At 58.3% G+C, this 24,723-nt stretch overlaps 6 protein-coding genes across 6 annotated transcripts; 2 read left to right on the forward strand and 4 right to left on the reverse strand.

The window, feature by feature from the left end:
• Positions 1–1,267: 1,267 nt before the first annotated feature.
• CMQ_4017 (ATP-dependent DNA helicase) lies at positions 1,268–4,627 on the reverse strand (the record flags this gene model as incomplete). The annotated part of the gene is made up of 2 exons (XM_014319955.1): positions 1,268–3,213; positions 3,274–4,627. 2 exons carry the CDS (start codon positions 4,625–4,627, stop codon positions 1,268–1,270), a joined length of 3,300 nt encoding a protein of 1,099 aa, XP_014175430.1.
• Positions 4,628–5,590: 963 nt separating this feature from the next.
• On the forward strand, positions 5,591–7,567 carry CMQ_3641 (uncharacterized protein; the record flags this gene model as incomplete). The annotated part of the gene is made up of 2 exons (XM_014319579.1): positions 5,591–5,760; positions 6,022–7,567. 2 exons carry the CDS (start codon positions 5,591–5,593, stop codon positions 7,565–7,567), a joined length of 1,716 nt encoding a protein of 571 aa, XP_014175054.1.
• A 1,139-nt stretch (positions 7,568–8,706) lies between these two features.
• CMQ_3920 (hlh transcription factor) lies at positions 8,707–12,384 on the forward strand (the record flags this gene model as incomplete). Its single annotated transcript, XM_014319858.1, has 1 exon — positions 8,707–12,384. The coding sequence occupies one exon, from the start codon at positions 8,707–8,709 to the stop codon at positions 12,382–12,384; it is 3,678 nt and encodes a 1,225-aa protein (XP_014175333.1).
• Positions 12,385–12,755: 371 nt separating this feature from the next.
• On the reverse strand, positions 12,756–16,346 carry CMQ_3481 (nitrite reductase; the record flags this gene model as incomplete). Its single annotated transcript, XM_014319419.1, has 4 exons — positions 12,756–13,932; positions 14,082–16,000; positions 16,072–16,222; positions 16,282–16,346. 4 exons carry the CDS (start codon positions 16,344–16,346, stop codon positions 12,756–12,758), a joined length of 3,312 nt encoding a protein of 1,103 aa, XP_014174894.1.
• Positions 16,347–17,245: 899 nt separating this feature from the next.
• Positions 17,246–20,038, reverse strand: CMQ_4205 (K+/H+ antiporter 1; the record flags this gene model as incomplete). Its single annotated transcript, XM_014320143.1, has 2 exons — positions 17,246–18,709; positions 18,779–20,038. The coding sequence occupies 2 exons, from the start codon at positions 20,036–20,038 to the stop codon at positions 17,246–17,248; spliced, it is 2,724 nt and encodes a 907-aa protein (XP_014175618.1).
• A 2,242-nt stretch (positions 20,039–22,280) lies between these two features.
• CMQ_3580 (cell differentiation protein) lies at positions 22,281–23,315 on the reverse strand (the record flags this gene model as incomplete). The annotated part of the gene is made up of 4 exons (XM_014319518.1): positions 22,281–22,461; positions 22,528–22,903; positions 22,972–23,127; positions 23,201–23,315. 4 exons carry the CDS (start codon positions 23,313–23,315, stop codon positions 22,281–22,283), a joined length of 828 nt encoding a protein of 275 aa, XP_014174993.1.
• Between the last annotated feature and the right edge of the window lie 1,408 nt (positions 23,316–24,723).

The following is a 24,723-nucleotide window of genomic DNA, read 5'->3' on the forward strand; positions in this document are numbered from 1 at the left end:
ACTCGAAGTCGACATACGCATCCAGCCATCTGGCGTTGCCAAGATGCCATGTGCATATGTCCCAATGATGGGTGCCTAGTTCTGTGGTCCTGTTCTGGGATTGGGCCATGCCAATGAGCTGCCAATCTCCCGGTCGCACGGTGGCGAATCTATGAATCGTTCGAGAATGGGATTGGCTCCCTCCTGCTCGGTTGCCACACTTTGTGGACACATCAAGGGGAAGCGATGTTTATCCATTGTCCTCGTACATATGCAGGTGCCGAAATTGAACTATCGACAGTTCACACAACGTGACGCCGATCCCCCCTTCATTTTCTCGGCTTTCCTCTTTCGCTCCTTCTCTGTGCATGCTTCGACCCGAACCCTCCTTCCCGCAGGTTTTATGAGCTTCCTTCCTAATGGGGACATACAGACAGGCATAGAGACTGGGAAAGCGGTGTGCACTCGAAGGCGAAAACTGCCCTTGGCTTACAACACAGCAATCCAGCTGACATCATCCTTCCTGGAGTCCAGCGGCCATGCAGCAAGCCTCTCATACTTCCCTACGGAGTGGCAATGATAGCTAGCATAAAGAAACGAGAAGTGGCCGTATATGAGATGCAGATCAAGCGCAGATTGTGCAAGTCGCTCGAGGTCGGCATTTTGCTCTCCACCTCGGCGTGCTTCGTAAGATACAACCCGATATAACGAGCCTCGGCATATCGGCGGACAATCCAAGCGAGTTCTAAGCAGCTGAAAATACGAGCTGCAGCCGACGCATTACATGGGTGAAACATGCAGGTGACTGCAATGTTCAAAGGCTTTCATTGAAGGCCTAATGCACGAGGCTATAAGAGATAGACTATGGAAGTGTTGAATCAAGTAAAAGGTCCGGCAGGGTGGTTGAAAAGGGTGGTGACCATCGAGGGAAAACTGTCCTAGCACCAACACTCAACTGACTTGCATACGGCCGTATCTTGGAGGGGTTGCTCTGTACTATCTCTGATTTGCTTCATGCAGCAAGTCCCCTTATCAATTCAGCAATTGCTTGATTAGTCCGTTAAGACGAATATCAGTTCAGTTGCATTGCCCAATCGTCTGCCACCTCTTCGGCAGGTATTTCTTATAAGCCCGGGCTACATCAACATGAACATGTGTATAACTATGTGGACAAGTGCCGCCCTCATTCTTCAAATATGACCAATTCCAAGTGCACGTTCCAAACGGATGCAACGCCGTAAACTCCAATCCGTGACAAGAATCAAAAGACCAGAAAACGTCGCCCAGACTACGTCCGCCTGACACTCGGTGGTTTGAACGGCTGTCGCAGCTTGTCCAAGGGCGCGACGCCGGCATTTGCCTGTGCAAAGCTGGTGTTGTGCAGGCTTGCTGCTGGCCTCGTGGCTGTCGCCGGGGCAGCCGTGCCGACACCGGCGTGTTCGTTGGTTATGTTGTGGTTTTCCTTTCCGCGCCCAGCATAACCGTAGCCACTGTCTTTCGGCTCAGGTCGGACGTAGTGATTATGAAATCGCGTTGTCTGCGGCACAAACCGCGGCTGTGGTGGCGGCGGTGCTTGTGGTTCGTGCAGGAAAACCGTGCTGTCAGGCCGTGTCGGCGAGCTGGAGAAGTGTGCGTAGCGCTTGTCTGGTCGGCTCTGGTCGGAGAAGTTGCTGGCCGAGCCGGTCTTGGTCACTGACGGGTGGCCGGCCTTGATCTTCGGCATGATCCCTCCGAGCCTGCGGTTGGTCAGCTCTGGAGGAATGCCTGCCGGCACAACCACTGCCCTTGGCTGGTGGGCGGCCAGAAACCCAGATGGCTTCGGGGGCATCTGGGTGCAGTCCGATGCTGCTGCACTGGTGAGACCAAAACTCATGGTGATCGTCTGCTGGCTAGCAGGCACTGCTGCACGCCTTTCTCTCGCACTGGCCTTTGCTTGAGCGCCATCAGCAGCAGCAGCAGCAGCCTCGGCAGCCAAGAGTGCTGTCTGATGGGCGCTGGCCGTCGTAAATCCAGGCATGGACTCCATCGTGGTCGAGTAGCCCCGTTGCCAGGACACAGCCCCAGCACCGGATCCGGCGTATATGCCGCCCGTTGCTTCGAACGTCTTCCGTCGCTTCGTTCGTGGACCACCACCAGAACGGCCGCCATACTCGTCTTCGTCGCGATACCGGACCGCGGCATCGAGGTCGATGGGATACTGGTCGTCCTCCAGCCGCGATCCTATTGGCAGTGTCTTGTAGATGTCACTGTCTGAGGGTACCTTACGGCCGAGAATCTCACCGATTTCCTCCAGGAGGCCTCTGTCATACGACGGCCCCTTTTCCGCGAAGCAGGCCGACGGAACAGGGCAGAGAAACATCGACAGGTCTTGCTCGTAGTTATCGCGACCCTGGTCGTCGTTCTCGCGCCAGTGAATGCTGCGAACGGAATAGCTGATGTTCAGCAGGCACTTGGCTCGAGTCATGGCCACGAACAGCAGACGGCGCTCCTCGTCCGTGTCTTCCGATCGGCTATGGGGCAGCGAGCCGTCGTATGCAGCCGGAATGAACACTACAGGCCATTCCAGACCTTTTGCCGCGTGGATCGTGGATATCGTCACCATTGGCTTCTTGTCATCCTCAGACGCCTTGTCGGCGTCCGACACGAGACTGACGGTAGCCAAGAACTTGCCCAGCACGCTCGTCTCCTTCTCCTGCTCTTCGCCCTCGACCTCGGGCAGCTGGTCCTCCTCCTCCAGCTCCCCGACCTTGGCCATGAACTCGCGCGCAAGGTTCTTGAACTCGTCCACGTTCGCCCATCGTGCCTCGTCTTCTGGCGCATATGTCTTTTCGATGTAGTCCCTAAAGTTCAGCCTGACGAGAATAGACTCGATGATTTGGATGAGCGTAAACGTCTTCTTGCGGGGCTGATCGTCTCGAGTCTCCTCTCCCGTATCGGTGTTGGCTCGAATGCCGTTCACGAGGCCTAATAGGCCCTCGTTGAGCCTCTTCTCCGCATTCTTCAGGTTCACCTGGACTTGGCGGTCCCCTCGGAGATACCCAGTCACCAGCGTCCAGAGGCTGATCTTCTCGCACTCGGCCTGCTCGAGCATGGACTTTAGAGAGTTGACGCCAACACCGCGTCTCGGTACGTTGATGACTCGTGAGAGGGCCTCGTTGTTGTCGGGTTGGTAGATGACGCGTAGGTAGTCGAGAAGGAGCTTGATTTCTGCTCGGTCAAAGAATTTCCTCCCTCCTGCGATCCAGCGCTCGTGTCAGTATGCTTCACGCCAGAGGTGAGCGAGGGATGGCTAACCTATCATGCGGTACGGAACGCCCTCTTTGTTCAGGGCCGCTTCGATCGGCCGCGAGAGGGCTGCCGAGCGGACTAGAACGGCCACATCGCTGTGGTCGAGCAGCTTGCCGCACATCAGCATGGCCCTGCGGATCTCCGACACGATCCAGTTGGCCTCTTTGTGGGCGTCTTCGAGCCTCCGGAGTACCGGCCGGGTGCCCTTCTTATGGACCGGCAGCAGGCTTTTCTGGTAGCGTTTCTGGTCTTGCTGGATGACCTGCAGGGACGTGTCCAGGATGGAGCGCGACGAGCGGTAGTTCTCCTCGAGCGAGATCTCGTCGGTGCCCGGGTAGTCCTGGAGAAAGCGGAAGAGGTTCTTGATCTCGGCCGACCGCCAACCGTAGATGCTCTGGTCGGGGTCGCCCACGACGGTGATGCGGTTGCGTGCCTGGGCGAACAGCTTCATGAGCTCGAACTGGATCCCGTTGGTGTCCTGGTACTCGTCGATCAGGACGGCCTGCACGTTGGCCACGCAGCCGGGGTGTAGCCGCAAAAGGTCGGCGCACTTGACGAGCAGGTCGTCGTAGTCGAGCAGGTTCAGCTGGTCCAGGTGAGCCTGGTATTCGCCGTAGACCTTTTCCAGGTTCTTGACGGGATCGACGCGCGGCACGGCCGACGGGAAGCTCGGCTTCTTCGGGGCCGGCTCCTCCTCTGTCAAGCTGCCCTTGGACTTTTTCTTGCTGATCCAAGAGCGCGCCCCGGCCGCGTCCAGCTGGACCTGCAGACGCTTGATGATGCGGGTGAGGATGGCCTTGGAGTCGGCGTCATCGATGATGCTGAACTTCTGGCTGAGTCCGATCCGCTTGCCGTACGTAGCCAAGTATCGACGGGCCACACTGTGAAAGGTGCCGAGGACGATTCTGCGCTCGCGGCCGTCGCACAGGACCTTGCCGATACGCTCCTTCATCTCGCGGGCGGCCTTGACGGTAAAGGTGGCCACGATGACGTCCTGCGGCCGGTAGCCGAGGGCGTCGACAAGCCAGACCACGCGCGATGTCAGCGTGTGCGTCTTTCCGCTTCCGGGACCGGCCAGGATGGCTACCGTGTTGGCCGACGAGACGACGGCACGGCGCTGTGCTGGATTGAGCGAGTCCAGAATGGAGGTGCTGTTGACGCGGGCCGGCTTGGGGGCAGCCGGCGGGGCCCGGGAGCGAACATCTGGCCTGGGCTTCTGCTCGCGTCTTAGAGGTGCTTTTACCGTTGGCTTTGGCAAAGCCTTCACGCCATGGTAGACCGGAGACTTGGGAAAGCCGTCCGAGCCTGAGTCTGAGTCCGAGTCGGAGCAGAGGTCGATAACAGCCGTTCCTGCAGCCATTTACGCCGGGTGTCGTGGTATCGTGGTGTGGTTTTGGGTATCTTGTATCGTTCACGCTTGAAGTCGCGTCTGCGTCGATCGCGACAGCATGTGACTTGCCCCATGATTGCACGTGACTGTATGTACTGTTTATTTACCGCAAGACTGGTTAACCAATTGCTTACGTATTCATGTGGCCGAAATCCCGGACTATGATCAGCAGTTGTGATGAGTGATGAGCAACGGTTACGGGCGCCTAAGGCTCAGTCTAAATGCCGTGACAGTGACGGGTGAAAGGCCTGTGATGCATGGTCGTCACCCCTACCACACCGTTGAGTTACGAGCACGAAGATGGGAAATAAGTGCCGGTCATATTGACCACGAGACTTGCTGCAAATAAGCGGCACAACCAATGCCGGTACGAGGTCGTCTTTCCAGCTCCGGAAGAAGGTTTGTCACCTGCAGGAAAGCACACCTAAACCTGGTCAAGGAAACAAATGTGACGAAGAACGCCCCACCGGCAGGATGCACACTATTGTAGAATACGTCGTATATCAGCACACCAGCAAGCACACCAGCACACTTGGTCTGGTCACATCATGGAGATGAGGACTTGGGCGAGCACGGGATTGAGTGGCTCGATGGCCATGAAAGGCACACCCGAGTGCATCTTTCAGGGGTAACATTGCAGGATGCTGGAGCGACAACCGGCGAGCGAGGGAGCGATGTGATTCGAAGCATGAACGGCAATCTGAGCCAGGGATTCTTCTGGGAGAGGAGGTGATGGCGGGGAAGAAAATAGCAGGTGGGTCTCGGTTGTACAAGCGGCCAATGACAGACGGGCAGCGAAAAGGCCGGGCGCTTAGAGTTTGGGGGCTGGCCAATCAGCGGGCACAGCGACAAGCACAGCTGCCGCCGGCGATGCAAGCGGTGATTTGGACGCACGCCTGGACAGCTCTGAGAGGCTGCCGTCGGCCGTCACACATGGGCACAAAAGCAGGGCGCGGGAAGGGCAGCGCCGATCACAGCAGGTCCGGACAGACATTGGCTGGCGGCAGTGACGAGGTTGTGGGCCAAAAGGGCCAAAGCAAAACGGCTGGCAGTATCAGCAGCCGCTGCGATGCAGCCGTATATACTCTCGTGGCCGAGACTCGGTGCGTTTTCTCCATTCATCGTCCCCTAAATCTGTTTCCTCGTCACTTTTTGCGCTGCTGCCCCTGCGGCTCCTGTTTGTCTGCTACGCTCCTGGTGCCGCATGATCTGTCTCACAAGGTCGGGCTCTAGGATGTGGCGATCGCCATCAGAGGACTGAACGGGACGAAGAAGAAACAACAACGCAGGCACCTTCGCATCCTTATATATTGACCACACCTCCTTGGCCCCTCTCGTCGGAACCTGACCACCATGCGCATGAGAAATTCTCTCTCGACCGTCGTACTTTTTGCTTCTCCAACCACAGCCTTTGCATCTGTCATCGGTTCGCGCAGCCTGGACGCTGCCCGGACTCTCTTCGACAAGCGCGACACCACCTACCACAGCTCGCTGTTACAGGACGACCGTCGTCTCTCGGGCCGCTCGCAAAGCAACACCAACTATCTGCCGGCACAGATCGGAGGGCTCGTCGGGGCTTACGCAGCCAGCCTGGTCGTCGTTGCGGTGCTCATCCTCCTGCTTTCGAAGCGACGACGAGAGCATCTCGACACGGGTGACGGCTTTCTCTACTTTGAGAAGACGATCGGACAGCCTACGCCGGAGACGCTGCAGCTGCAGGACATTGAGGTCCCGTACGCAGTTCGGACCCCGTTAGCGCTGCAGACGGATTTCGGATCAGCCAGCAAGACATACGTGCAGCCGCCTTCGTGTGGGAGTGTGATTCGCGGAGTGCCCGGCATCGATCCGTTTGTGGACCAGGAGGTTGTCTCGGCCGACAGAGAGATGGCACAGTCACAGCTGGAGGAGATGTACAAGCACGTGATGGAGCAAGAGGAGGCCAAAGCAGCGGGCCTTGTGCTGGAAGAGCCACCGTCACCGCTGAGTCCGGTGTCCAAGGCGGGACAGAACAGCGTGGTTGTGGCAGAGAGTAGTCACGTGACAGCGGACAGCAAGCACCGCAAGGGGCTGTCGAGCGTGTCATCATCGATGCTGCTGCGTCGGGAGAAGGGCAAGCCGCAAGGGCTGACGCTGAATCTGGCGGGCAGCAGCAGCAGCGGCAAAGAGGAGCCGCGCAAGGAGTCACGGACGGCGTCTCTGCTGTCGGCGCTCAAGTCGCCACGGCGAAAGAAGGCGGCGATGCAGGGCGTCAACATCTCGGCGCCGATCATGACGCCCATGTCGGGGACGTTTCCACGTAGCGGCCTGGAGAGCGAGGAGCTCGGCGCGATCCCGCCGCGACACTACGCACCGGCAGCACCACCGGTGCCGCCGACACCCGACATATCGCCCCGAGGCATCGACCAACGACTCGGCATGGGCATCGTGACGACCAATCTGGACAGCCAGGGACAGACAGACCCCGACTCGGCGGTGTCGCAAGACTCGACCGCACCACTGGTCGGACTGCCGACATCACCGAAGCCAGGCGTCTCGCGGTTCCCGTCGCTGGCCTCGCTGCCGACCTCGCCGCGGGCAAGCGGATTCGCGCGGGCCAACGCGCCGTCTGCTGTGCGAACGGGTGGCACGCTGCCGCTGCGGGCCTACCAGCCGTCGATCTCGTCGCCGTCATTTGCGACGCACAACCAGACCAAGCAGACGGTGTTCGAGCGCACGATGCCGCCGACGCCCGGCGGCGCCCAGACGCCGTGGACCGGAGCACCGGTGCCGTACTCACCCTATCAGCCCTTCTCGCCCGTGATCCCGATGACACCCAGCCTCGTGACCAGGGCTGACCGCAAGCGGATGAAGCGGCTCGAGCCCAAGACGCCGACGATGGAGATGGTCCGTAGCATCGACGACACGTGGTGATGGCGATGATGTGGCGAGACGGCATGACACACTGATACCTCTTTTTTCTTTTTTCCCTTTTTGTTTCGCGCCTTTTTCTGTTCGCTGTTCGCTTCGCTGTTTCTCCCTTGCAACGTCTCCTTTTTGTCCGGCCCCTTGGCCGCGTCTGTAGACAATGAAGCAACGATATCCATTACGTTACGGCACAGCAAAATACGAGCATCGTATGGACATCTCGTACGGATCGCGATCGCATGCTCGTAGCTGTGCACAGTGCCGACGCACAGGCATAATGGCTGCACGCACGGCGGGGCCAGGCCGAATCAGGGCGGTCTTTACGGTGCAGCCTGGACCATCCGCGTAGTAAGGGGGGCAAATCCAGCGGTCCACCCGGCGGGGCCAGCACGGTGCGAGCAGGCGCAAAGAAGAGCAGTGGGCCCTTCGGCCGAAAAGTCTGACGGGCTTGGCCTGATTGGGAACTAGCGTAGTGGGTTTGCACGTGAGAGAAGTCGGTGTCGTGGGTGGGCAGGCGATAGTACGATTTGGCCAAACAGTGGGCTGATGGCACTATAACACTTGGCTGATTCCCATTGCTGTCCTGTCCAATTCCCGCACATCGTCGATTTGCATTCCTATCTCGTACGACTTTTCCCGACCATCTCATTACGCCCTCTGCGCTGCGCTGACGCAGGAGGCCTGGACGCCAGAAACCACTTTTATTTCCAGTCAACGCTGACAGGGCCATCTTCCTGTCGGCTGCACGCCCCCCCCCCCCCTCCCTCCCCATCTCGATAGGACGATTGCGGTGGTTTTCCTGGCCACTGCACGGGGGACGCATTGTTAAGCAGCTGGCTGTGTGGTGCAGCGTTGCACTAACAACCAGGGTTCTTCGGCCTGAGACCTGGCACCACCTCGGCCACACGCCCCCCCCCCGTCGTGGACCCCGTTTTATTCTTGTCTCGCCAATTGTATCGGGGCATTCCGAACGGTGAGGGAGCGACCCTCAGACTCGGCCCTGGTCAGGCCACTTTTGGAGAAAAAACGGCAGTCAAGCCAACGGGCGAGCGAGGAGAGAGAGACGTGTGAGTGCGTGAGTGTGTGCGTGCCAGCCGATTGCGAGAGAGAGAGAGGGCGCACGCGCGAGCGAGGGGCCCTGCAGCATGGCAGACCAGCAGCATGGCGACCCTGTGTATGCGGGTCTGGACTCGTTCGATGTATCTGGCGCGGGAAGCACCGCAGAGGATGACGGGTCACTTGCAGCTTTGATGAGCAACATCAGCCAGCAGCATCGTCCAGAACAACGCAGCAGCAGGAGCAGCAACAACACTCGCACCAACAGCAACGGCAACACGAACACGATCGACTCTACTGGCGCGAGCACAGACATAAACAGCCGAGAGCGGAATACACAGGAGACGAACACGACCGTAAACAGCACCAGCATCAGCACCAACACCAGCAGAAGCACCAGCACCAGCAACAACAGTCGTCCGGACATTGCAGCCAACTCCAACGCCAACACCAACGCCAACGCGGAGGCGGATTTGTCACTTGCGTCTGCGCCGTCGACCATTGGCCAGTCGCCGCTGTCGTTTTACCCAGCCGAGTCGTCGACGTGGGGATCGTCCTTGTCGGGCACGCCGAGCGGGTTCGAGTACGGATCGCCCGGATCGTATCTCGGCTTCTACAGCCCGCAGGCCCAGCTCGCACAGCAGTGGCCGTCGACGTCGGTACCCTCGTTTGCGGGTGCACTTCCCGAACGGCCTCGAGGAGCGGATGCTCAGGCGGAGCAGCAGCAGCAACAGCAGCAACAACAGTCACAACAATCACCAGAAGAACTGCTGAGTCAGCAGCAACTACAGCAGTATCAACTACTCCAGTTCCAGCAGCAGCAGCAGCTCCTGTTTCAGCAACACCAGCTCCTGCAGCAACAGCAACAGCAGCTCAACCTGCCGGGGCACTTTGTCGGACAGCGACAGTTCCGTCCCAACGTATCACCCGAAGTGCTTAGCGCACTGACACCGGCACAGCAAGAGGCGCTTCGAAGCATCGCAATGCCAGTACATCTCCAGTACCAGTCGCCGAAGAGCGAGCCGAGCCCGCAGTCGAGTGCGGGCGGCGGGCTGCCGTCATCGCCCGAGGGCGCGAACGGGCCCGAGAGCAACAGCAACAATGGGAAGGGGCTGGGGATGGGACGCAAGCGCAAGTCGTCGGCCGACGATGACGATGACGATGACGAGGACGACGAGGACCAGCCGCAGCCGATCAAGAAGACGGCACACAACATGATCGAGAAGCGATACCGGACGAATCTGAACGAGAAGATCGCAGCGCTGCGCGATAGCGTGCCGAGTCTGCGGATCATGACAAAGAGTGCACGGGGCGAAGACACGACGGAAGACCGGGAAGAGCTGCACGGACTGACACCGGCGCACAAGCTGAACAAGGCGACCGTGCTGAGCAAAGCGACAGAGTACATCCGGCACCTGGAGAAGCGGAACAACCGGCTGCAGGACGAGAACGGGCAGATGCTACAGCGGATCTCAGCGTTTGAGAAGCTGTTCATGCACGGGGCGCTGACAAATACAAATTTGGTGAGCCCGATGGCGCAAGCCAATCCGGCGATGGCGTTTGGTGGCGGCGGGCCGGCGGACACGTCGAGCTTCATGAACAACGCGGCGATGGCAGCACGCGGAGGAGGTGGCGGTGGTGGTGGAGCGAGCGGGCTAGGCGATCCGCAGGGAATGATCCCGGTGCCAGAGGAGATGAAGCGGATTTTGCAGGCGCAGGCGGCAGCTGGACGGCCGTATCCGGTGCCTCAGCAACAGCCGTTCCCGGCGACGCCGTCGGTGCTTCGGCAGCAGCAGATTCAACAGCAGCAACAGCAGATTCAGCAGCAGCAGAGTCGATGGCAGAGTGCGGGACCGTACCTGGGCAAGATGATGGTGGGTTCGCTGGCGGGCCTGATGATCCTAGAGGCAGTGCGGGAGGAGGAGCAAGACACGTCGGCGCTCGAAGGCCGGGGGCTGCTGGCGGTGCCGCTGCAGATGGTGCGACCGATGGTAGCCGCGTCGGGGTTGGGGAAGGGGATGGGCGGTGCGTCAAGCGGGATGCACGTCGGCTTTGGCGGGATGTACATGTCGATGGGACAACTGGTGTGGACGGCCAAGGTGGCAGTGCTGTTGGGAGTGCTGCTGTGGGCATTGCTGCCAAGAATGTGGAGGAGGGGAGGAAGTGAGAAAGAGAGAGTGGAAGAGGAGAGAAGTGGATGGTATGGATGGACGACAACATCGACAGCGACATCGACAGCGACATCGACATCGACATCGACATCGGCATCAACAGCGCCCTCCCCCATCCACACACGCCGCGAGGCTTGGCTGACGGCGAGCCAGAGCGTCTGGGTGCCGCGGCGGGACAGCTTTGTGGTGGAAGCGGCAGCACTGGCAGTCAAAGCGGTCAGGGTGAGCCTGCGCAAGGTGTTGGGCGTGCAGGGCTACCGGCAGCTGACCGGACAGACGACGGAGGAGGACGCGGGCCGGGTCAAGGCTTGGGATATCGCACTGGACGCGCAGCTGGGCGGCGGCGACGTAGCGATCAACGGACGGCGACTAGCACTGACGCTGCTGGCTTCACACATGCTTCCGGACACGGCCCAGAGGCGGATGTTGTGCGCACTACACATCCGAGTGCTGCAGCGGGAGGTGGGAGGCGGATGGGCAGACGGGTTGGGGGCTCGTCTGGCGAGAGGCCAGTGGGAAGCAGCGAGAGAGGGTGTGGAAGAGGGCGAAATCGAGATGGAGAACGACAACAACCATCTCCCCACACATCTCTCTGTCCTCCTTCTGCAAGAGTGCGACGACGTGCTGAGCGAAGACGTGGTCCGACGGGCACACAATCTGGCCTTCAACCGACAGACCGACGACAACGACGACAACGACGACGGTAGCTTGGATGCCGTGGTGGAAGACGCGGCCGTTCGATCGCCTCTGGACGCGGTGGCAGCCTGGTTTGCGAACCAGCTGGTGAGCCGAGTCCTGGCCGAAAGCGTGGAGGAGACTGAGGAAGAGGAGGACGAGAGGGAGGAGGAAGATGAGGTGGAAAGTGGGAATGGCTTCCACTTTCTTCCTCCCTCACCCCCCAAGATCTCCGGTGCGGCCGTGATCGACCTCGACGTGGCCGCACGAGCTGCTCCAGCCGGATCGTCAGCCCAGGTGCGCGCGTTGGTGGCGCGAGCCGTGCTGGTGGACGAGCGACGAGGAACGAGTATTGCCGAAGCTCTGCGAGCGCTGCGATCGCTGGACGGAGGAGGAGCAGGCCCAGACACCCACCAGCTGTTGCTGGCGCTGCGCTGTGCCATGGCCACGGCCCATCTGCAGCGCTGTCCGGCCTCGCCGCCGCCACAGGACGTGTTGGCGTCGGTGGACGAGATGCTGGGCGGCGGTGGTGCTGGCGGAGTGTCTCTGCTGGCCTGTGCGGCTGCGTTTCGGCTTATGCTGACGTTGCAGTCACGTGAGGGCGCGGCGGACCGACACGCCGTCTCGCTGGAGCGGCTGGCCGGCGCCTTGCGGCTCTGGACAGGTGGCCCGGCCGGTCGGCGATGCGGGCTCGGCGCTGCAGCACGGCGCAGCATGGTGCGGCGCTGTCTGGCCGTGACGCGCAGCATCGTCGGAATGGACGAGGATGTCCGCTTCGTCGGTCGGCTGGAAGACATTGTGGACGAGGTCGAGGACGAGGTCGAGGACGAGGACGCCATCATGGACTACGGCGCTACCCCCGACGACGACACCGGCTATGGCAGCATGAGCGAAGACGGCCGGCTCGTGGACGTCTGCTAGACGTGTGATGGCAAGGCGTGGGTTCTATATTTCCATATCTCTCTTGGTGCCGATCTACATCTGGTTTTCTGGTTTATTTTTTATTTTATTTTTATCTCGTCTCGATTGTTTTCCTTTTCCTTCCCTTCCCTCTCCTTACCTCTCATGCACGCGACATAAAAAGGACAGATCCCGAGTCGTCGTTCCGGCTGGGCACAAGGGCAGCGGCCGGGACAGGCAGCACCAGGCGTTGTGACGGGAGCGAAAACGGCAAAGAACATGGGTTGTCCATAGTGCGGTGTGATTATGTCATGTGATTATGTCATGATGTGTGTACTGAGTATCGGTTTTAATATGTTGATTACATGGTTTGAATTGGATTGTTCCCGTCTCTACCAGTCGAGTCCGCCGCCTGCTGTGATTGGTGCAGCTGGCCGTCGGTCTATCGTCTTGCTGGCCCGCCGGCCGACCAGACTTGGCTGCAGTCGGCGGTCGAGTTCGGCCAGCTGTGGCGGGCCAGCCTCGCCGGCGCGCAGTCGCCAGCGGGCTGTGCCGAGAGCAGCGTCCAGCTCAGCTGGTGGCGGCAGGCAGATGGCGATGGTCTGTTTCTCCTGTTCCGGTTTCGGTTCCGGTTCCACCCGGACAGCAAACGTGGCCAGGCTGAGCCCGCTGGCCGGGTCGCTGCGACAGGCGCCCGAGCCGAGGTCAAAGTTACGCTTGTGCAGCGGACACGAGACCCAGGGCTGCTGGCGGTCGGTGGGGTCGTCGCCGATCAGCCCGTCCGACAGGACAAACGCCCGCTTGTGCGGACACATCTGCTGGGTGGCGTAGTAGTGGCCGCGCACCCGGAAGAGGGCCAGCTGGGTGTCGCCGAGCTTGACGGTCGTGGCGGCCACATCGGTTGTCGAGGAGGTCGAGGCCGTGCCGGTCTGGCGATCGAATGTGGCCACGTCGAGGACCGGCTGCCATGCGAGGGTGGACCAGCTGTTGGTGAGCGCAGCAAAGTCCCTGTCCTTTTCCGGGTCTTTTAGGCCCTTTCTTGGGTCCTTTCTTGGGTCCTTTCTTGGGTCCTTTTTCGGGTCCTTTTCGACCCTCCCACCATCCACCTCCACCTCCACCTCCACCTCCATCCCCCTCTTCTCAAACACTGGCCGCTCTTGCTGGCGCTCCGTCTCTCGCTCTGCCTCGCCCGCCAGCCTCTCTTCCGTGTTGGCAAACTGGCGGAATCGCGCCAGCAGCGCTGGATCCCGTAGCGCCTCGGCCCACTCGTCAAAGAAGGACCCGACCAGCTCGGCCATCTGTGCCTCCAGCTCGGCCGCTAGGCCCAGCCGGTCGTGCACGATCACGTCGCGCAGGTAGGCCACGCCGCCCGGCAACGCCTCGATCCAGCGTGCCGTGCGCTGCAGCCGGTCGGCCGTCCGGATGTACAGCGCCAGGTACCGGTCCAGGATCGGAACCACGTCGGCCGGCGCCACGTCGCGGGCCAACAGCTCGGCGTGACGCGGTGTCGCCCCGCCGTTGCCGCCGACGTAAATGTTGAAGCCTTTTTCCGTAGCGATGAGACCGAAGCTGTGCTTAGTCAGCATTTTTGCCTCTACACAAACAAAAGAAAACACAAAAGAAAACACCTACTCCTTGCTCTGTGCTTCGGCACACTCCCGCACGCAGCCGCTCGACCCCCCCCCTTGATCTTGTGTGGCCCTCGGATGCTCTTGTACCGTTCCTCTAGCCGGACAGCCAGGCCGACGGCATCGCCCACGCCGTACCGACACCACGTCGTGCCCACGCAGCTCTTGACCGTCCGCAGGCTCTTGGCGTACGCGTGACCGCTCTCCATGCCGGCGTCGACGAGCCGCTGCCAGATCGCCGGCAGGTCTGGCCGCCGCGCTCCAAACAGGTCGATCCGCTGGCCGCCCGTAATCTTGGCATACAGCCCAAAGTCGCGGGCCACCTCGCCGAGAACGACCAGCCGCGCCGGCGTGATCTCGCCTGCGGCTACCCGCGGCACCACGCTGAACGTCCCGTCGCGCTGCATGTTGCCGAGCCAGCGGTCGTTGGTGTCTTGCAACGCTTGGGTTGGTCCTCGCATCACGTGACCGTTCCACTGGCTCGCCAGAATGCTGCCCACCACCGGCCGACACACCTCGCAGCCGACACTGTCGGCCCGAACCCCGGCTGCCGCCATCACCTCGGCCAGCGTCTTGAGACCGCGCACCGCCACAATGTGGTACAGGTCCGCACGACTGTGGCGGAAGTGCGCGCACACATCCTGCGATACCTCGTTTCCCAGCGCCGCCATCGCCGTCCGAAAGATGCTCGTCACCAGCGGCACGCACCCACCGCAGCCCGTGCCCGCCTTCGTGCACGCCTTGACTGCCCCCAGGCTCGTGCAGCCGCCGTCGCGCACCGCCGCCACCACTGCGCCCTTGCTCACGTTGTGGCACGAGCAGATCTGTGTCTCGTCGTCCAGCTCGTTCGCTCCGGCCTCATCGCTCGCTCTGGCTCCCACGATCAGCTCGCCCGGCGCTCGGTCCAGCTCCTTCTGCTTCGTCACCATCGCCACCAGCCGGACGTAGTCACTCGTGTCGCCAATCATCATTCCGCCCAGCAGAAAGCGACCGTCTGCCGTGAAGATGTACTTCTTGTAGATGCCCCGAAACGGATCCTTGTATGTCAGCGCTTTCACCGCTGCCGTTCCTGCTGCTGCTCTGGCCTCCCCGCCGGCCTTGCCTCTCTTCGCCTTCGCCGGCAGTCCCATCGGCCCGTCTCGGTCTGCAAAGAAGTCGCCAAAGCTCGCCACCTCGACTCCCAACAGCTTCAGTCGTGTGCTCAGATCCGGTCGCCTGAAGCTCCGCACTTTGTGCAGCTTTGCCTGCGTCAGGTTGAAGGCCAGCACATCCGCCATCTCCACGCCCGGCCCGATCAGCCCAAACGTCTGCCCGTGCCAACTGGCACACTCTCCCACCGCATACACATCTGCTGCACTCGTCTGCAGGTCGTCGCCCACCACCACACCACCGCTGCTTCGTTCTGCGCATTCGATTCCAGCTGCTCGCGCCAGCTCGTCTCGTGGTCGCACCCCGATCGCAAAGCATACCGTCGACAGCGCCAGCTTCTCGCCATCTTCAAACTGCACGCCTATCACCCGCTTCGACTCTCCCCCTTCCCCTTCAATTCCCTCTGTCAACACAATTTTCACGCGTTTGCGCAAAAGCACCTCCACTCCCAATTTCTGCACACTCTCCACCACCATCCCGCCTCCCTCGTCGTCCAGCTGCCGGCTCAGAACCCAGCTATTCCGCTCGATCACCACCACCTTGTCGAACCGCCCCAAGTCTATCATCGCCTTGGCTGCCTCCAGCCCCAACAGCCCTCCGCCCACTACCGCTCCCACGCCGCTGCTCTCATACCTGATGAGCTTCTCCAGGTCGGCAATATTGCGGTATACAAACACTCCCTGTGCGTCGTGTCCCGGCGTTTGTCGAGGAAGCACCGCATCCGACCCTGTCGCCAGCACCAAGATGTCGTATCCCTCTGCACTTCCGTCCTCGCACATCACCGTCTTACTCTCCGTGTCGATCGCTGCTACACGCTTGCTCGTGTGGTACCGCAGCGCCCCGTCTGCGATGCTTTCGTACTGTTCCCGCGAATGTGTCAGCCCATACCTTGCAACTCAACAAAAGCCGCTCCAGCTGGCTGCTATCATACCCAATCTCGTCGGTTCAGGTACAGCTTCTCTGCTTGTCGATGCCCGAAATATGTCGTCAGGCCCACCCGATTATATGCCAGGTGCTCCTCCTCGCCAAACACTACAATGTCGTAATCTCGCGCTCTGGCGTCAAGCTTCAGCAGTTTCTCTCTGTCGTCTCGTTAGAAGCCCATTGTTAACCCGTGCTGACACAATGATCGTCCACTTACATGAAGCTGATGCCCACCATTCCTAGCCCCACGACAACCACCTTCTTCCTCGTATTTGTAGCCATAGAGTAGGAATATAGGGAGCGATATCGGTATCTTGTGCCAAGCGAGAAACGACAAAGACCACCTGGAGCAGCCAAACTGATCTTGCCCTGTGTCTCGCTATTTTTTTTTTTTTTTTTGGAAAGCAGAGCACCGAAAGATTGAGGGCAAGCAGATTGGCGAAAGCAAAACTGATCAAACAACCTAGCCGGAGGGAGACAGATGTGGCCGAACAAATCTGTCCCTCCAACGGCGACATTGGTCTACCACCACCCGAATCCACTGTTGCTGTCCCGGAGATCTGCATTTCCGCCCTAACAGGAAAGTCTATTTTCATTTCCCTCCATGCTTGCTTTTCCGTGGAGGGGCCATCCCTCTGGAAAGCATAAACCCGCAGAGTCCCCGGCGACCAGACAGCCGTTGTCGTAACATCATCTCATCGGCAACTATACCATGTACAGCTAGTTGGCCAGGCCCGCCCAAACAGCCACCAACGAGCCAATGAGCACAGCCGCTGTCAGCCCGCGGAGAAAGCATTTATCGCCTTATCATGGGACACCAAACTCTGCACTTGCGCATCGCATTATTAGCCGCAAGTCCCGGAGAAGCTTGTCTGAGGACATCTCGAGCCGTTTGCCGTATCTTGGTTCGTCAATTTTATCTTCAGGTCATCCAAAAAACTAAAACGTCCTCATCTCCCAAGGCATTACCGCCCTCGATCATAACTTAAGTATGTGTAATCCAAACTGACGCCGAACATATGAGGAAAATGTGCTACTAAAGCCCAATCATAGCTAAAATGCTGCCATATCGTGTGGCCTCCAGAAGAAAAATCAAATCCTGACAGATAACTGGAGTACCATCCCGTAGAATGCCAGTACCTAATATGCAAGAAGCAAGAAAAAAACATAACAAAGCTTGCTTACCACTCCAATCCAAGGCCACCTGCTTGGATGACCAGCACGCTAGCTTTGAGCTTCGCATCCACCACCCGAGCCCCCGCCGTCCCAATTGTTCGGGCCAAATCGTAGCCGGACGACGACTCGGCCGCCACAGGAGCATCGCCAAAACGTGCGTGGTGACGACCGAGAACAACAATGTCACCACCATTGCGCGGTCCTTGTCCCACCACCTGGCCGGCACGCACCATCGCCTCGTCCAGCAAAACCGAAGCGGACCCGTTGACAGAAACGTCCACAAACTTGACCCGCCCAGACAGCTCGCTGGGAAGGGATGACTGAAGCATTGATAACAGACCAAGATCATGTGCAGACAACTCGTCCTGAACAGCCATCGCCTTCGATTTTGACATCGGTTCGTCCGCAGAGATGCTGGCACTGAGACTGGCCCCCACCACTTCGGGTCCATGGCTGCCTACTGCGCCCTCCCCGTCCGTGTTGAACATAGCAATGGTAAGCGATATGTTTGTGTTCTTGGCCAGCTGCAGAACGACTCGGAGAGCGACCCGATCGTCCACACCACCGAAGAAAGGAAAGAATATCCGATGAGTCTTGTTCGCTACGGGCAGAGTCGCCGGCTCGCGATGGCTACGCATTGACAAGAGTGATACTGTGCGTGTGAGACTGGGCTGTTCATGGCGGGAGCCAGAGGCAGTGCCAAATCCGTTGTCGATGAAAATACCCGTGTTGCACACGGCCTTGTCCATAGCTGCATGGAGGAAGTCGAGGTGGGCACGGTCGTCGAAGCGAGTAGTTGACGAGCTCATCGTGAACAGAGCCGACGACTCGTCACTGACAAGCCCCCTTTCGCCCCATGGGATCAGCACGAAGTCCGATTCCATCTCGGTTGCTTCCGTTACCAGTGTCTCCGGGAATGAAGCAGCTGGCGAGACAGCTACTTGACCCGAAACCGCCAAGTCATGCAGTTGAGAGAAGGTCCGAAACGTATTGACAACAGGGTCATGGCGGGTAAATTCATTCACTTCGGTAACTTGCATAACCGAAGACGTCCGCTCAGTCAGCTCCAGCAGCCGAATACCATGAACTTGCAGATGCCGGCGTGGAGCCGTTTCCGTCTGCATTTTGCCGTCTTCAGCTGCTTTGCTATTCGGTCCGTCAATGTTCCCCAGAATAGAGATGAACGTAAAGAGACCAGGGAGACTATCCAGACGCAGGTAGACGAGCAGGCGACGAACTTGGGTCTGCTTGAGCTTGTCGAGAGACTCCCGCTGGCTGTCGTCCTCGCTGTTGATGGGATTTCCCTCCCAGTCGATTTCGCCACGTCGAAATTTCTCACACTTTTGCCGGTAAGACAGAGGGTAGACGAGTCTGGTCAGAGGAGTCGTCGACACAGTTGTGATGAGTGCCATAACGACAAACATAGTAAAGGTTCGCTGCGAGATAATCTTTGCTTGAAGTCCAATATTCTGTACGAGGTTAGCAGAGCTCGAGGACTAAACAGAAACAACACAGACAGGAAGCTCGACGTTACTCACCAGCACAATCAATTCGACAAGACCCTTGCAGCTCATAAGAACCCCAACGCTGCAGCTTTCTCGCCAGAACATGCCACAGAGGCGGGCAGAGAGAGTACCACCGACAAACTTGCCGACGAAGGCGACGGAAATGATACCAATTACATAAGCCCAGGTGATGCCGTTGTTGAGCAGGCCAAGATTCGTGCTGAGCCCAGAAAGGGCAAAGTAGAGGGGCAGAAAGAGGCCGGAAAGGAAGTCTTCAATTTTTTCCGTCAATTTGACGGTGAAACCTCCGTCGTGTGGACAAATGACACCGACAAGGAAACCACCAAAGATGGGATGGATGCCAATGATGCCGGTAAACCAGGCCGACGTGAGGACGAGCAGAAGGGTCAGGCAGACCATGGATTCGGTGGGGCCATTCTGCAGGCTTCCGTTGCGACGCAGAACCCAGATGAAGCAGGGCCGGACGCCGAAGACGAGGAAAAGCGTCCAGCCGAAGACGCAGAGGAGAGCCCAGAGGGCGGTCAGGCCGCTGCTGTTGTTGACGAGCGAGACGCACAGCGCCAGCAGGATCCAGCCGACGACGTCGTTACCGACGCCGGCCGCCAGCGCGGTCACGCCGACAATGTTGTTAAGCAGCTTCAGCTCGGTCAGGATGCGGCAGAGCACCGGGAAGGCGGTGATGGCGAGGGCGGTGCCGATGAAGAGGCCGTAGACGCCGAAGCCGATCGGCTCGGTGCTCTGCGCGTCGTCAAACTGCTTGTACAGCCCCCAGGCGATGGCATAGCCGAGACCAAAGGGCAGGGCCATGCTCGCAAGCGAGACCCCGACGGCGGCCCGCCAGTTCTGGCGGAACATGCCCAGGTCGACCTCGAGCCCGGTGAGGAAGAGAAAGATGATCAGGCCCAGATTGGCAATGTTGCTCAGGATCGGCATGCTCTCGGTCGGGAAGATGTTGGCCTTGAAGCCGGGGATGCGCATCATGACGGACGGGCCCAGCAGGATGCCGCCAATGACCTCGGCGATGACCCGTGGCTGGCCCAGATAACGGAGCGGATAGTGCAGCAGGCGACAGAACACAATGATGATGACGGCCTGCACGATGAAGAGCAGGATCGGGTTGCTAGCATCGTATACAATCGGGTCGAGGCCGTCCAGGACGCCGCCCTGGGCTTTTGCGCGGGTCGTGGACGTGGCCGTGGCCGAGGACTTGGTGGCCGAGACCGTCGTCAAGACTGCCGACACGACGGTCGCCGTCACCGTCGCCGTCGCCATGATGGTGCACAAATGGGGTAACGATGAAGAGAGAGACAAGAACTTCAAAAAAAAAGATTATGTCAATCGCGACCTGTCAGCGGCGAGTTTGGCCACAGCGGGGAGGTCGTCTGCTTGTAGTGGCGAGACGTCAAACTTGTCGCGTGCTCGTACAGCCGCGATCAGAACGGGGGCGCCTGAAGTCGAGTCGGTTGAGGAGAAGAGGTCAGAAGTAGGTTGGGAGACGAGATAGGATACTGCATAGTAATGTAAGATCACTATCTAACTACATACGATTACGTTTGCCTCCGCCCGTCGCTCTTTCCCTGCGAAGTCACAGTGCAAGTACTCGTAGGAGAACTACCATGTGGTACTAGGTATTGGCGAGAAGGCGCTAACGACTGCAGTCACGCTAAGGTTTTTGTTTTTATTACCAAGACCAGCCATTTCTTTGATCAGAGGATCAGCAGGACCGCCAAGGCCGCGCCTACCCTTTGTACGCCGTCTGGGAGAGGCTCTGCAAATGTACAGTGTGCCAAAAAAGAGAAAAAAAGAAAGAAGAAAAAGAAGAAACGTGTAAAATAAAAAGGCATTTCTTCAAGTGTGCTCGTGGCCACAGCAAATCGCAGCGATACACAGCGCAAGCGGCAAGGCTATACGGATATGGAGCAGTAGCCACAGGTGGAATAAACGATCTGTTCGTACGCGTATCCCCACCAGGTCCAAGCTCAGCCAAGCATGGTCCGTTCGCCAGACCTCTCCGCCTGCAGGCAGAACCAGGGTTCGAGTCGTCGACCTGATAGAGGCTTGCAGCAAGCAGGATTCTGCAATGCACATGCGTCGCAAGCTCGCAAGTAGACAAACCCCCCGGATTGTCTCGGCCAACCATGTCTTACATGCACCGTACAATCAGTGGGTGAGCACACCATCCCTGCTATCGACATCCTCGAGCATAGGCCAATAGCATGCACCAGATGTCCGTGGGCTGCGGTCGGTGAGCGCCTGCTGACATGGCTGCTTATTCTTGTGCACAAGGGAACATCATCACGTACGGAGTACACTTGCCACATGTAAGCTGTCACCCGTAAGATGCGACTAACTAGAGCATGCAAAATACTTCGAACACTTCACATGCATATATGACCGTTTCTCATTCTCCCACCCCCAACCGCCCTCCACCCACCCCCCCTTGTATCTTATCATATCTTACATCCATATCAATAGTTGGGCATTAATCCTTCCACCTGCCGAATTATGATTGTCTAAACAACCTCGGATGCTCGTCCTTCAGCCGCCGGCCGCCTTCTTTTCCTCCCCATTTCCCTCGTAATGACACAATAAAACGCCAATGCCTATGCCATCAGGATGTACATAACCCCTTCCTAGAAGGCCTTTTCCGTCTTCCACCCACTGTCAAGCTGCTTCTCCTCCGGTCGCAACAGCGTGATCGAGTTGCGTCCAAAGGGCCCTTCTTCATGTAGTGTTGGGAGGGTTAAAGCAAGTCTTGCGATGGAAGGGAAGAGGCCAGAATGATACCGAGAAAACAATGATATGAGAACCCCATAGCCCATTTACCCCTTCTAGAAAGAAAGATGAAAAAAACAACGCTCTAGAGGAGATCCAAGGAAGATAGTGACGCCGGAAAATCAAGACCGAGACATGAGACCTCATCACGAGGCGTCGCCTCCCCGCCCCTCAACGGGTTGGCTCTTCGAAGTTTGAACATGAAAAGTGAAAAGTGAAAACCAGAGAGACACGAATGCCCGAGGATGAGTAAAAAAGCAAACAGGGACATTCCGCCGAGAGCTCGTCTCGCCAACAACATCGCAGGGGCATGCTCAACGCCATCCAGGCCCAAGGGTATTCCCTCCTGTTCGAACCTACCTAACAATGAAAAAGAAAATATATGAGGGGAAAGAAAATCCATTTGTAAAGATCTGGAATTCCAGGGCAAAGATAGTCAGGGGAAGTGGAAAAAGCGCACAGGGGTATATGGAGAGGAGGACAGACATAACGCGCAAAGTCCTACCTTTCGTTTTTTTATTCGTTTTTTCCCTCGCTCTTTGCTTTTCCAGTGCCAATCGAAATCTGAAAAGACGATAACTGTGCATAACTTTTCCTTGCTGTATATAAAAATGTCAAAGTGATGGTCGTGGCGGTGTGCCATGTCGATCATGGCTATGTGAGAGATCGTCAAAGGGTGCTCATATAGCTGCCTTGGGGGCAACCGGTTCGTGGAAGGCGTCTTCTCATGTTTCGATTTTCAAATAGACGGGTGGCCCGTTCCCGGCTCCACGATGTTGTCAGAAAGGTTGATGAGGAGCTGGGCCAGGCAGCGCTTCGTGGCCGCATCGTCACGCAGCACTGAAGAGAAGGTGGCGTCGCGAAGAGGTTCGGGGAGGCACTGGCGAAGCGCCTCACGGGCGCGGGCGTTGTCAGAGAGTCTGTCATGTTAGCAACGTGCGTACACAAGGGTAGCGGCACGACAGGACCAATGCAGTAAGACATACCGCAAGAAGCAGCGCACAACATGCTTAAGGAGGCGGGCCGTCTGCTGCTCGACCAGCTGTGCAACCATGTTGCTAAGAACGGTGCCGACAGCATAAAACCGCTCGTAGGTGGCGCAGATGTAGTTCAGACCATTGTCGTCCAGCAAGATCTTCTGCACGATGAAGATGGCCACCGTCTTGCTCAGCTCAGAGCCCGTCTCCATAATGCGCAGGCATAGCGGAATGATCTCCGTCGTCAAGAGAAAGTTGATCACCTCGGAGGAGTCGTTCTTGACCAGGGCACCAATCACGCCCAGCGACGTGAGCCGCAGGTACTCAAAGGGCCGCGACTTGGACGTCGTGTTGAGGAACGGGTAGAGGAACAGGGGAATGTGCGCTAGAAGCGAATCAGCCATGGCCGTCCTGCTACGGCAGACGCTGCGAAAAGGAGGGGTCAATGCTCACCGCTGAGGAAGAGCGTGCGCGTCTCGTTATGCGAGGCCACACACTGAAGAAGCGCCAGCGCGTTGCAGACCCGGTTCGAGGCCGCCGCCGTGAGCTGTGACGGATTGAGTAGCGAGTAGACCGAGATGATCTCCTGAAGGAGCGAGGTCATGACACCTAAAGATTCGTGGTCAGCATGAAGTGTCCTTTGATCTCGTTGACCGGCTTTTGATTATGGAATTGGACCCACCAAATGAATGCCACAAGATAAGCGCCAGCTCCGGCACCTGTTCCCGCTTCTTGCTCAGCTCAAGCAGGGCCGCCTCACGCGTGTTTTCGTTCAGCAGGTCCGCAATGTAGCCCATTGTACGGCGGTTGTCCTCCGACACAGTGTCAAGCGCGCCGTCAGGCGCATGACCGCCACCACCAGCGCCCGCACCCAGCGACCCGGCACCACCGTGAGGACCACCGGCAATGCGGCTGTACTGCTGCTGCTGGTGCTGCTGGTGCTGCTGGTGTTGTTGATGCTGCTGCTGCGCCTGCTGGTGCTGATGCTGCTGTTGCTGGTGATGTTGTTGCTGCTGCTGGACGGCAGCGGCAGCAGCAGCAGCTTGGGCTTGGGCTTGCACCTGCTGTTGGTGATGATGCGGGTGCATCCAAGCAGAGTCTTGGGGCGTGTATTGGTGGTGCCCATAGATGTGTGTATTCGGCATCATGGCTGGCACTGCGATCTCGCTCGTGGCGAAAGTAGGGTGGGGAGAGGCGGGATGGGCTCGTCAAACCGGGAATAGCTTAAGATCGGTCGCAGCAGAGGCTGGGCCTGCTTCCGTAGTCTCGTCTTGTGCGGGTAAGGGGGCTTGCTCGAATTGATCTTGCTCAGCCACGGTCCTAGTCCTGGCTGTCGCTCTCTTTCTGCCACGTCTGTCGCCCTTCCTCCGTCTCCGCTTTTTCGCGTTTCTTTATTCTCACTGTCCGCGGGTGCTTGCAGCTATCCTGGTCTTTCTCCTTCCGCTGGTCGTCTTCCGAATAGGTCGAATGCGCGTCAGGTCAGAAGTGAAGCGGGGCTTGTCGTTGCTCTCGGGAAAATCGGGACTAAGAAAGCCTTCAGATTGGAGGGGATAAACGTCGAGTTACGGAAGGGTCAGTGGCGTATCTGGTACTGTGTGCTCGGCCTGCCTTTGAAACTGGAGGTGCGCAGAGGAGGGAATAAATGTTGCAAGAAAACACTGAAAAAGAGGATCGCAGTAAGCACGGCTGGCAAGCAGCTTTGGTACGAGACGTGTGAGGATGGAGGTGGCTGTCGACGTTGTGAGCTTTTTGTTGCGGTAGGAAGAAGCAGAAAGAAGGAGAAAAAGCAACAGTTCTGGTTGGAGAGATCGCAAAGCCCCAACGCACTTGCCGTCCAGTGTACTTTAGTGGATAATTCGGATAAATAGAGAAACGAGGTCACTAGCCAGCACACGTAAAGGCCGCTTTCTGCCCTATTCTCCATTATAGTCTTATAGGTGGTGCACGGACCACCTTCACGCAATTACTCGTAGAGACACCGAACCATTCCGTCTACATCCGTTTGAGTCACATGACCCTGTTAATACCGTCGCACCCCGTCACTAAATCAAGCCGTGAGTGTTAATGCCCAATCTACCCAAAGTCATATGTCGAAGCAGCCCGAGCTCTTACCGGCTGCTCATGTTTACGTTATGGACAAATCAGTAATGACATCAAAGTGAGATTGTCGTGAGGTTCGTTAAGACTAAATGAAAAGGATCCAAA

This window comes from Grosmannia clavigera (assembly GCF_000143105.1).
Source record: "Grosmannia clavigera kw1407 unplaced genomic scaffold GCSC_113, whole genome shotgun sequence".
Classification (NCBI taxonomy): domain Eukaryota; kingdom Fungi; phylum Ascomycota; class Sordariomycetes; order Ophiostomatales; family Ophiostomataceae; genus Leptographium; species Leptographium clavigerum.